We start from the raw sequence: 12,628 nt of genomic DNA on the forward strand, positions 1-12,628 counted from the left end.
TAAGGACTATAAAGAAAAAATGGAAGAATGTTTCAAAGTAAACAATTTCACAGAAACCTCTCGAAACCCTATAACTAAAATAATAAATGAGGTAAAGAAAGTAATTGAAAGCAGTATCACGATACCAAGAGAAATGAAGAAAAAACTCATTGTCAAAAATTCTACCCTGCCGATTGCCTTTGGACTACCAAAAACTCACAAACCGGGAACTCCAATACGACCCATCATTGCAACTTGCACACATCCTGCATACAAACTATCCAAATATTTAGTTGAAAGACTTGCTATAATTAAACAACAAACACCATTCAGTGTTAAAAATGCATATGAAGTAAAACAGAAACTAAAAAATATTGTTTGGAATAATGAGTATCTATTGCAAGTTTTGATGTTGAAAATTTATATCCTAGTGTCCCAATAGAAGGTGCCACAGATGCATTACACAGATGGCTTATTGAGATGAAGGTTAACCCAGTAGAATCATGGGAAATGGTTCGATGGTTTACTGTATGTGCAAATTACAATTACTTTATATTTGATGACAAAATCTATCAGCAAAGTAATGGTCTATCAATGGGAAACCCAGTATCCGGAATCATCTCCAGCATTTTCCTTCATTACATAGAATCTCCAATTGTTAATGCGATAGGTGCGGATATCAAACTCTACATCAGATATGTAGATGATGTGCTAATTATTGCTAAAAATGAGAACACCATCATGGACGTATTTAAATTGTTAAATGAATCACATCGTCGCATAAAATTCACTTGCGAACCCATGAATAACAATGTAATTTCTTTCCTTGATCTGCAAATTAAGACAACTGACTCAACAATTCAAACATCAGTCCATAGGAAAAAATTAGCGGGGAAAAAATACATCCATGCCAATTCAGAACATTCGCGTATAACAATGGATAACATATTTTTAAATTTTTTCCTGAGAGCACAAAGACTATGTTCTAATAATGAGGATATCAAAAATGAAGAAGAAAGGCTTTTTAATATAGCAAAAGAAAATGGCTTTCACACTAACAGAATAAACCAAATCAAAAAACAAGTCGCAAGAAAACTAAAGGAGAAGAGAAATACAGACAAAGATGAAAAATCTGTTGAAAAGAAATTTGTGTGCATTCCATTCCACAAGGGATTCTCACATAAAATTGCAAAAAATTCTAGAAGTTTTTATTTCAAAATTGTTTTTAAATCACCAAGAAGTTTGGAATGTACATTTAATGAATTCAAAATGAGAAACTCGCTACCAGATGTGGAAACCACAGGAATATATAATATAAGTTGTTCATGTTCAAAAGATTATGTGGGACAAACAGCAAGGAAAATGGCAATAAGATGGCACGAACATGATTTGGACATTATAAATCTAAACCCAAGAACAGGTTTGTCAACTCATATCATCGAAGAGAAGCATTTGATTAAAAAGAGAAGGGTTTTAAAAAGATTAACGGGAAACACAGAGTTGAATGTCTGGGAAGCTTCGTTCATTGCAGAAGAACACTGGAATAAATTAAATAATGAAAATGGTAACATAGATCCAGTATGGAGTTTTCTTTTTCACAAATGGAGTAAGCAAATATCTTTAAAATTTAATGTAACAGAAAACATCAAGAGACTTTGTGAAAACAATGATGAATTTGAATTACCTGATGATATTTGGGATTCATAATTTTAAAAAAATCTGGAATAAAAATAAAACACTGCTTTTTTCACTGTTAAGTTGCTATATTACAACAATGTAACATTGACAACATCCATTATATAAGGGATTCTTTTTGTTTAAAAAAATTACTAACCATTGTTATAACTGTATCTTTAGTCAAAATGAAAATAAATGTCTGATGAAAGGAGCGTGTGTTCTCCTGAAACGTCACAAAGAAAAACTGTTTTCTTATGCTTGTAATAACCGTAAACTACAGGAAAATAATTCTATAATGCAAGCAATGCGTACATACAAGAAAAACTAATTAGCATCACGGATGAATATACAGAAAAATAAAAATTCCTCTTTATCTCACTGGGAATTTAATGACCTTTAAGTTGATTACTGTGTTTTATGGTGGTTTGTAACAAGCAATAATAATATTAGAGTGTATGTGCCCATATCATCCACAAGGTACATTCACATTGTATTGTACAATCTGAAGTTAAAAAATTGAACAAGACGAGGTTTGGACAGTTTGCACATACACAGTCTGACAATTAAGTAATAAGACTAATTTCATATTGTCCCATGTGTGCATTCTATCTGTGGAGTAATGCGTTCATAATGTAGTGTGGCCCACAATCCACAAACGGTGCCAAGGAGCAGTGTTTGTCTGGGTATTCCTAGTCTAAAAACAATCGAATGTGTTGAAACTTCCTCTCTACTCTTCAGATTTATCCCCCTGTGGTTATTTTCTGTTCCCGAAAGTGAAGCTGCTGCTGAAATTACGCACTTTTGATGAACACAGGACCATCCAACAGATTGTGAGGTCCAATCTTCAAGTCATACCACATAAAGACTTGCAGATGTCATATCGATCATTGGCCAACTGTGCCAATTGCTGTATTGATGCAGGAGAGATGTACTTTGAGTAATAAACAGGCAATGTTCAATTATTTTGTTTCCTTTTCACAATATAAAATCAGTCTCATTACTTAATTGTTGGACTGTGTGTGTCTGCAAATGTATCTTTAGTTATGTCTTTGAGAAATTACTGTTAGCAAGAAAACAAGATGAGACTGTACAATGTATTATCCTGAAGCTCCAACTCTTTCCATTTTTAAATATAGAATTACACAAACCTGTCAATTTTATTTAAGGCCACAACAAAAGGTGTCTTCTTGGTCTTCAGCAGGTTGATTGACTCGATGGTTTGTGGCTCCAAACCATGCATTATATCTACCACTAGGATAGCAATATCACACAAAGACGATCCACGAGATCTTAAATTGCTGAAAGACTCGTGGCCAGGTGTGTCTATGATCAGAAGTCCAGGAATTCTTAATTCAATTTCTGAAATCTGAAATAAAAATATTTTAATAATACATAGAAATGGCATTCTATCTGAACTTGAAATAAACATAAATTTTATTTTGCAGATCAAGATGCATGACAGAATCATGCCATGAAGAATGTAGAGTACAAATTTACTTACTCCTTTAATAAATTTTGTCTGCTCCTTGATGGCATCAATTGGAACATTTGTTGCACCTATTTGCTGTGTTATACCTCCTGCTTCTCCATCCTGTACATTAGTCCTCCTTAATTTATCTAATATCTTGGTTTTACCTGCAAAACAATTGGGAAATAAATATAATGATCTAAAAGAATACAGTTTTTGCTGCAAACCAGAGGTGGCTGGTGGTTTTGAATTAGGTGAATAGGTTGGAAAAAGAAAATGGGGCAAGAGAAAATTAGATCAATAGTTACACATACTTAGAAAATGAGTTATTTTCCTGTAGTTTATGGTTATTACAAGCATAAGAAAACAGTTTTTCGTTGTGACGTTTCAGGAGAACACACGCTCCCTTCGTCAGACATTTATTTTCATTTTGACTAAAGATACAGTTATAACAATGGTTAGCAATTTTTTAAACAAAAAGAATCCCTTATATAATGGATGTTGTCAATGTTACATTATTGTAATATAGCAACTTAACTGTGAAAAGAAGCAGTCTGCTTTATTTTAATTTCAGATAAACAAAAATTTGATCACATTTTTTTATTTAACATTATGAATCCCAAATATCATCAGGTAATTCAAAGTCATCATTGTTTTCACAAAGACTCTTGATGTTTTCTGTTATATATATATATATTAATTTTTAAAGATGGTGGAAGACGAAGGGAGCGTGTGTTCTCCTGAAACATCACAACGAAAACTGTTTTCTTATGCTTGTAATAACCGTAAACTACAGGAAAATAATTCTCCAATGCAAGCAATGCATACATACAAGAACAACTATTAGAAAATGAGGTCTCTAATATGTGTAACTATTGATCTAATTTTCCCTATTACCACATTTTCTTTCTACTAGTGCTTCTTCTAATTCAGAGCCACCAGCTTCTGCTGCTCTAAACAATAGCAACACTGTACAGTTTGTGGCAAACTGCCTATCACTATGTTTAAGCCCAGTTCAAGAAAAGATAGAATGGCTCTGATGAAGCAGAGCAGTTTCCTCCCCCACCTCTCTGCAAATGTTGCTAACTACGATTACATACCACTAAAATTTCACTTCACTCATAAAATCAATGAGGCACATATTTTTGGTAAATAAAATCGCAAAATTTCGGTGTTATAGCGGTGAATAATCACATCAAAAGTGCTATATAAAATGAGATTTTGGTTTTAAAATTGTGAATAATCCTAATTTTGCTTGTGAAATATTTACAGCAGAATTAATCAATTTTCCGTGAATTGCATAACTCACAGGATACTTCAGACTTCAGAAAGTGTCACGTCTGTATATAAACGGTAAATTTCGTGTTTAAGAGTATATTTCACATTATTTCGTGACAAAACAGGGTAGAAAAATGCACCTCACACCTTTCAGAAACATGAAAAATAAACATTACAGCATGTTATTTAATTTTAGTTTTTTCGTCAGAAACTAAATTTGCATGCCTCTAGTTATCACCCATTGGTCCAATAACAGTCAGAAAAAATTTGAATTTTGACTCTATAATTATTTCGTTTTATCCTCTGAAATTGGCATTCTAGAAAAACATACGCTGGATTCTCCTGGCTGGGAAGCACCATGTGGCAGCAATTAATGTGCCATATCTTGAAAACTACTCATGATATTTCAGTTGTCTTTTTATGTTAAATTTGTATACATATGAAGGTACGGCATACTCGAATTACAAAATAATATCTCCATTGTTACTATTATTAACAAACACCTTTCAAAAAAGCCCTTTGTATCCCTCTGCAAATTTTGGGATAGATCTTATAAAATAGGCTCTAACTCCTCAACCACCCCTTTTTGCTGATATATTACACTTTTATATGTAAAAATGAGAACAAAAGAAAAACTTTAACAATGTGTGACAATTACAGGTCCACAGAGCAATGGCTTATTATTTATTGATTTATTTCCTGCCAGATACCACAACAATGGAAAACTAAATAATACATGACCTACAATTAATTTATATAATGCTCACCTGTATCTACATGACCAAGCACACAGACAACTGCAGCTCGTAACACATCCAAACTTTTATTCTTCTCTGCATCCTCTCTACGTTTCTGAAAATAGAAACAAGAAAACACTGTATAGCTGATATTAGCAGTCAAGAACATAGTTAGAATTTCTTTTCCGATTGGGCCCAAGCTTCGATTTTTAAAAAAAGTCAGTTGAAAATAGTGTTTTAATAACCACTTGCAATGTACAGAACAAATCAAGTATGCATATCAATTCAGTGTTCACGAAATACTAGCAGAAAATTTATGATTTGAGAGAATGTACAAAATATGGTGAAATTTGTAAAATAACATTAAAAACCACGCAAAATACTGAATTTGATTTACTTCACATGTTACTATGAATGAAAAATGTGTTTAATATCATTCTATTCACTTGTAAGCATTTTCTGCGATGATTGATGTATTTTGGTGTTGCAAAGATTGTGAAAAAAAAAAATTGTTGTCTACATATAGGACAGTTACATTTCCTTATTCATTATGAAAACTTGAGCCAATCAAGAAAAGTTAAATTAATTTTGAAATTCAATGCCCCAAAATCTGCCACATTTTGGTTCAAATTCATTGCAGATCTGAGTATTTTGGAAACAAATTGAGCCCCATTCCTGGCTACGCTAGTGACAGCAGCATGAATGATGGAAGACATCACTTGCAATTTAATCCCATGTAACTTTACCGAGTCCACACATTTTGTTCTTCTATCAAAGCTGTTTCAAACTTGGTAATTTTTTGAACAGAACCAATTAATCTATTCCTAACAACTTTATCATAAATGTAGAAGTTTGAAACTTGAGTTTACAATCTTTTTGGCAATTTGGCTATTCTTTCTCCCGTCAGTGGGTTTGGTGATGCTAGTTGATGTGACACTTTACCCTCCACTTCTTTGGTGTGGTGTGTTAGTTCCATCTTTGGCAGTGGATGGTTCTGCACTGATGGGTTCCTGATTTTGTCACTTGTTTTGATCTGGTGTGCATCGAATGTTTGTATTGTTACAAGAGTATGGGTCGTATTTTTGGGGACCTTGGATGTTAAGAATAGCTTATTTTTTTTCATATACCCACTAAACTGATATATATACATATATAGAACACAATAACCTTACTTGGAAATTTATTTTCTAAAAACTTTGCAACATTTGTTGATTTTATGATCCCTTAGCAATATTACATAACAATAATTACAAATGTATTTGTATTTTTGTTATTTAGTTTCACTTTTCTGCCCTTTTGGCTAATCACGACAAAGATGATGAGTGATGATGTGGTTAAATTGACAAAAGGACAGGCCAGAATTCCTTTATACTGTTTTTGAATTTGTAATAGTTTGAGTGTAATATTTGAATTCTTCATACAAACCATAGAAATTGGAATATGACACAAGTTTATTATTCACAAAGTTTCAGTTTCACGTGCTGAAGTGGCACATTTCATTCATGTGGAATTTTTCTCTAACAACAGCCATCATGGATGAAATGACCCTGAATATTTGTTTATGTTATCTTTTGCTAGTTAAATATCAAAATATTAATTTACATTTAATTCTCTGCTTCAGACGTAGCATGCCTGATATTATTCACTCAACAAAGATAAATAAGAAAGTGAAAAATTTTAAATGTGGAAAATGTAAAATTTGGAAATGGTTTCATTGTATAAAAAACTGGTCTTTCCAGGTCTTGAGGTAGGCATGGGTGTTTGTTTGCGAGTGTTCCATCATCAATTTCACTTAACCTTTTGCTGCCCAAGCGTCTCGAACAAGATACCCAAAAGTAACCCTCAGGGGACCAAGCATCTCGATCGAGACGCTGTGTCAAGGTCATAGTTTTTACGTTATAACTTTTCTATTTTTGGCTAGAATTTCGATTTTATTTTTTTATCTTGTTCCTAACACATGTATTTAACAGAAATGTTTTTTTGCATTTTTTTTGTCTTCATGAAAATGGAGGGGAAAAGGCGGGGAAAGGGACTTCTCTTTTGCGTCTCTTTTCAAGGTCAAGTTTTTGCCGACAAAAGAAGACCAGCTTTGTTTTTCTAAAGCAATGCTTTTCACTCCCTCCTGCTAAGTGCATTCGAAGGAAGCTTGTTTATCAGTATCCAATGTCAAAATGAAAGTTTTCCGTGAGGGCGCAAGCAGGGGGGGGGGAGGGGGAAGACTGGTTGTTGAATCTGTGTTGTGAGAATGGAATTTCGAAGTGCACTGAAGGAAACCTTTGTTTTTTTAGCACACGTGGCAACAGGGGTTACCCAGCATTGTCTAAAAATAGAATTTCAAGCAGCTGCAAGAATTGGCTCTCATTTGTCACTACGTTCTAGCTTTTCGTCCGTGAATGGTGTGCGTAGGTGTCGTTTTGTGCCCAAGTGCGAGGACATTTTTTGGGTGAAGTGACAATTTTTTAAAATAATTTTTGGGAGTTTTCTCCCTTCCCCCTCCATATATACACCAAATTTGCAAAAATTTTGAATTTTTTGCATTTTGACATTTTTTTCGGGGTGGGGGGGACACCATTTTTTTTTAAGAAAAGTATTTTTGAGGGGATTTCTTTACCCCCCTTTCCCCCTCCATATGTACGCCGAATGTGCATAAATTATATATCGTCTGAATCTGTGATTCATTCTGCGTACAACGGTATATCTTTCATATCTCTAGGGCATTTAGTTTCTGAGCTATAGTCATTTCAAGGTACCGCTGCATTTTGAAGCTTGAATCAGTGGCGTGCGACCACTCCTTTTGGGGGTACAACTCAAGTTACATTGGTCATATGATAATAATGCAAATATTTTTGTGTTCCTTACATGTCAGCGATCATTTCCATGTGCATGTCGACACTGTCATGTACTTTTTTCTTGGGGGGAGGGTGGGGGAACCAAATTTTTTTTTCCGAAATTTTGGAATTTTGAGAGTTAGCCCCCTCCCCCCTGCCACATACACGCCGAATTTTCAAAAATTTCATATAGTCTGAATCTCTGGTTCATTCCGCGTACAACGGTATATCACTCATCTCTCTAGGGCAATTAGCCTCCGATCTACACTCATTTAATTGGAACTCTGCATTTTACTCAAAATCGGCTTGGGCAATAGAGGCTTACTTGTGAAAAAGGCCTTGGGCGGCAAAAGGTTAATTGTCACTCATCATCATTGTCATCAAAGGGGGCAGAAAAGCAATCATAAACAAGGAAAATACAATTACAGACTAAGGGACCTTGTATTCTTGGGTTTGATACCTGGTGGAAGCACATAGTGGTTCGTAACAGACTTTAAACTGTAGGTCCAGTCCAGATTAGCCTATCTGTGCATAAAGTAGACATAAAACAACAAATCAATTACAGACTACAATGAAACCCCGATTTTACGTTCCCGGATTTTACATTTTCCCGCATCATACATTTAATTCTGATGGTCCCAACATAGCAAAATGCTATAAAATTTTTCTCGATTTTACATTTTCCTGTATTTTAAGTATTTTCAGCTCGGTCCCCTGAAAAATGTAAAATCGAGGTTTTACTGTAATTATAGAAATGCTGGGTTGTAAACAGGAATCGGCAAGTTTGATACACAATGAAATAATTCTTGAAGCTTTACTGGCAGCAAATAATGAAGATGAGAGTGATGATAGCTCTCGAAAACTCGGAATCATATCCAGAATTGACCTGGTTGATATCCGGAGAGAACCTCTTTCAGATTTCATCTCTAATACACATTAAAATTCACTACTGTACCTGTATCCTTGCCAGAGCTTTCTCTCTTCGTTTTTCAGCATCTGTTTTGTGGTCTTCTTCACTAGAGCTTTCTTCTTCACTATCATCTTCATCATCATCAGATTCATCTTCAGAATCAGAGTCTTCATCTTCTTCATCATCTTCCTCTTCCTCTTTGCTCTTTTGTTTGCTTACCCTTTTTCTTTCAGTCTTTGTTTCTTCTGACTTGTCTAAAACAAAGAGAACAAAATCAGTTAGGGGCAGAGTTGAGTAAGTTTGAAAAAGTAAAAAAAAAGCATCAATGTCTAGCTAATCTTTCTGTTACTATCTGCCAATTGGAGATAATTGTCAGTCTTAACCAGCAGCGGGATTTTCAGCATGAAAGTAAACAACAGTTAACTAATCCCAACATAACACTACAAAATAGCAAGCTGACAATGCTAAAGCATGGATATATTACAAAATGCACAATTTCCCATTGTAACTTTACATGCACAAGTTTAAAACAGTGGTATCACATGGATGTGTAAGCCAGTTTCACAACAACAATTTCATGTACATTCCCATCATTGCGATTAACCATTAGCGGTAGAAAAGGAACATTATATAAGGGAGATACAAATTCAAAACCCATATCTCACCATGGTGACATGTGTGCCACATATCTCTTGGATTACATATGGTTTAGATTATGTAGTGAGTCATGGACATCCACAGAATTTTTTTCTTTTTTTCGGAAGGGGACAAGAAAGGCATTTTTTCCTTGAAGGGCTAACCAAGGCATTTTCCCTCAAAAAACAATGTTGTTCCAAGGTACTGTGACCACAATTAAATTATATGTGTCAAATGTAAGATTTCAGACCAACACTCATTTTCCCCACGGAGCATGGTGCTAACACCCTCCCTTTTATTTTCAGAATGCCTAGGATAACACCATGCTTTTACTTCTCATTATTAAGAATCATTTAAAGATGAAGCAAACAATTCCTGTACCAAGTGGTATATGTATTGCAAACATAGGCTTCCGAAGAGTTGACACGTCCTTTCCCATTGCACTATATTTATTGTTCCATCCTAATTACCTATCTCGTGGTACAGTCAACTGCAAAGATAATGGTAGGCAAATTGTCCACCACTACTTGCATTACTTTTTATTCTACATCCTGTGTTGTTTTAAGGAATGAAACTATGTTGGTTCGAAGCTGACATTGTTCTCTGCTTATTGACGTCATTATTTCAATTCATTGTCATCACATTGTGTAATACGAACCGAATGAAAATGGTGGTGGACAATTTGCCTACTGTTTCTTTCGCTGTTGGGTGTACAAATGTTTATTGTTATTAATCTTAATCTCTTGTTATTCATTTTGTGATTCTTGTGGTATTTTATATTTTACCTATCACTGTTAATGTCAAGATAGTGACTGACCTTAATGTACATATCTTGTAAGAGCTGTTGCCATGGGAATTACAATCGTGTTTTGTCTTGACTTTTAGTCCGGGCTTTGAGTTTTAAACAGTGATCAAGCTGAATTGTAATATGCTGTTCTTTCTTTGAAATTCCAATGGAACTTCGCACATAAGTATTTTTATTTTGCTAAAAAAGTAATATACTTTTTTCTTAGTGAAAACTTAATTTTGATTTGGTTTGAACAACTAACGAAGAGAGATATTACCCAATATCCTGAGAGGCATCACGTGAATGCTACGAGTCTTCATGTGATCATTTCTATTGTGTTTTAGTTAAATAATCTCGTTCTCTTGACTGAAAGAATCTGTGGGGTGATAAATTCCCATGATTTAAACAAGCTGAAGTGAGTCACTGCCAGGTGGTGTTATGTAGCAGAAGAGCGAGAATGACAAGTTACAAGCAACAGTTGTCCACTCTCGCAGTCTACCAACTGCAACTTGACAGATGATGTCACATAGCTGAATTTTCTGCAGTTTCTAGCCCAGAAAGGTTCACAGTACTTCAGTGAAGTAGGTGTAATATTTTACCCATTTCTCCCTGGAGTTTTGAACAGAGCTGCTTGTGCTCCTTACTCTATTAGTCGAGTACAAGTAAAGTCATAGATATTAGAAACCTTTGCCTCTCTGAAGAAGGATATGAGTAGATCTAAAAATTCTAATTCTATCTAAATTATTTTATGCAGCTTTTCTTCCTCTTGGATTAATTGTCACCATGAGAATGAATGATGAATTGATAAAACGGATGCCTGAAAAGGGTTCGAACTGGGGACCTCTGGCTTTGTGGAATGTTATGATGACCACTCTGCATGGAGACAGTTAAAAATTCAATTGCAAATTGTAGGCATGTGTTGTTTAGTAGGGATGGTACAGATTAATTGGTACTCTATTGGTATCAGCTGATATAGGCATATGGGTGTATCAGTTTATCAGTAAAATTACAAATAATTTTACAGATCCAATATATCTATAAGTAATATTGTGCCACTTTGTTTATGGGTATCAGCCAAAATTTCATGTCAGTCCATCCCTATTGTTTAGGCTATTTTAAAAGTATTACAGGAAAAGAACTCTCTACTTCAATAAAAAAATTACTGGTACGTACAATACTTAATGTCCTTCCAATTCAACACCTTGTGCTAATGCTCTGCTGATTTCAAATCTCTAATTGAAGACAATGTGTGCAAGTGACTGTGGAAAATGTGTGTGTTCACTACCTATTTTGTGCTTGTTAAAAAATTTCTTAGTGATTATTTTCACAATTTTTGGTGCCTATTTTACAAGTTTAGTGCCATTAAATCTACATTCTAGTAATACCCAAGTTTTAAGTGACCAATTGTGTTTGCTATTTGTGAGAATAAAGTATATCCAACATTCTTCAAAATAAATTAATATATGAGGCATCCAGAAAGTAAGTTTCCCTATTTTTTTCCCATGAAAGTTAACATAATGAGCCGTGTAAATTGCACATGCGCAGCAGAGCTAAGACGTATCAATCATATGCCAGGCGGACAGATCCCGCCCGGTGCCAGTAACGAGGCAGCAGTGGTCCGAAGTGGAAGCTCGTATTCCTTCTCCCGCCTCATACCAGTAGCGAGGCAGCAGTGGTCCGAAATGGAAGCTCGTATTCCTTCTCCCGCCGCATGCGAGGTTCGGTTGGTGATAAAGTTCCTGAATGCACAAAGCATTGCGCCAATTGACATTCATCGTCAGCTCTGTGAGGTCTATGGGCCGAACATTATGAGTAAGCAGATGGTGCGTCGCTGGTGTCGGCAGTTTTCGGAAGGTCGTCAAAGTGTCCATGATGAAGAGCGCAGTGGGCGTCCATCCCTCATCACTGATGATCTGGTTGAGCTGGTGCGGCAGCGCATCGTAGAGAACCGTCGCTTCACGATTACGGAGTTGAGTAGCCTTTTTCAGCAGATATCGCGATCCGTGTTGCATGAGATTCTCACGCAGCACCTGCTGTTCAAAAAATTGTGTGCCAGGTGGGTGCCGAAAAACCTGACACCTTTACACAAAATGAAACGTTCAAGAGCAGCACTGACATTCCTGCAAATGGTACCATGATGACGGCGATGATTTCCTCGACAGGATCGTCACGGGCGATGAGACGTGGATTTCGCACTTCACCCCGGAAACCAAGTAGCAGTCAATGCATTGGCGGCATAGTGGATCTCCGGTCAAGAAGAAATTCAAACAGACTCTGTCGGTACAGAAAGTGATGTGCACCGTGTTTTGGAACAGGAAGGGCATTTTG

General features: G+C 35.5%; 1 protein-coding gene across 1 annotated transcript in view; it reads right to left on the bottom strand.

Annotated features, from left to right (window-relative positions):
* Window positions 1-12,628, bottom strand: part of eIF5B (eukaryotic translation initiation factor 5B) — a 209,279-nt gene that overhangs the window by 163,928 nt on the left and 32,723 nt on the right. The window contains exons 9-12 of the mRNA XM_083119335.1: window positions 8,923-9,131; window positions 5,170-5,254; window positions 3,158-3,291; window positions 2,805-3,022 (exon numbers count right to left, since the gene is read on the bottom strand). Coding sequence (XP_082975461.1) covers window positions 2,805-3,022; window positions 3,158-3,291; window positions 5,170-5,254; window positions 8,923-9,131 — 646 coding nt within the window. The remainder of the gene's footprint in view (window positions 1-2,804; window positions 3,023-3,157; window positions 3,292-5,169; window positions 5,255-8,922; window positions 9,132-12,628) is intronic.

Source organism: Lepisma saccharinum, chromosome 3 (assembly GCF_977018435.1).
Source record: "Lepisma saccharinum chromosome 3, izLepSacc3.1, whole genome shotgun sequence".
NCBI lineage: Eukaryota > Metazoa > Arthropoda > Insecta > Zygentoma > Lepismatidae > Lepisma > Lepisma saccharinum.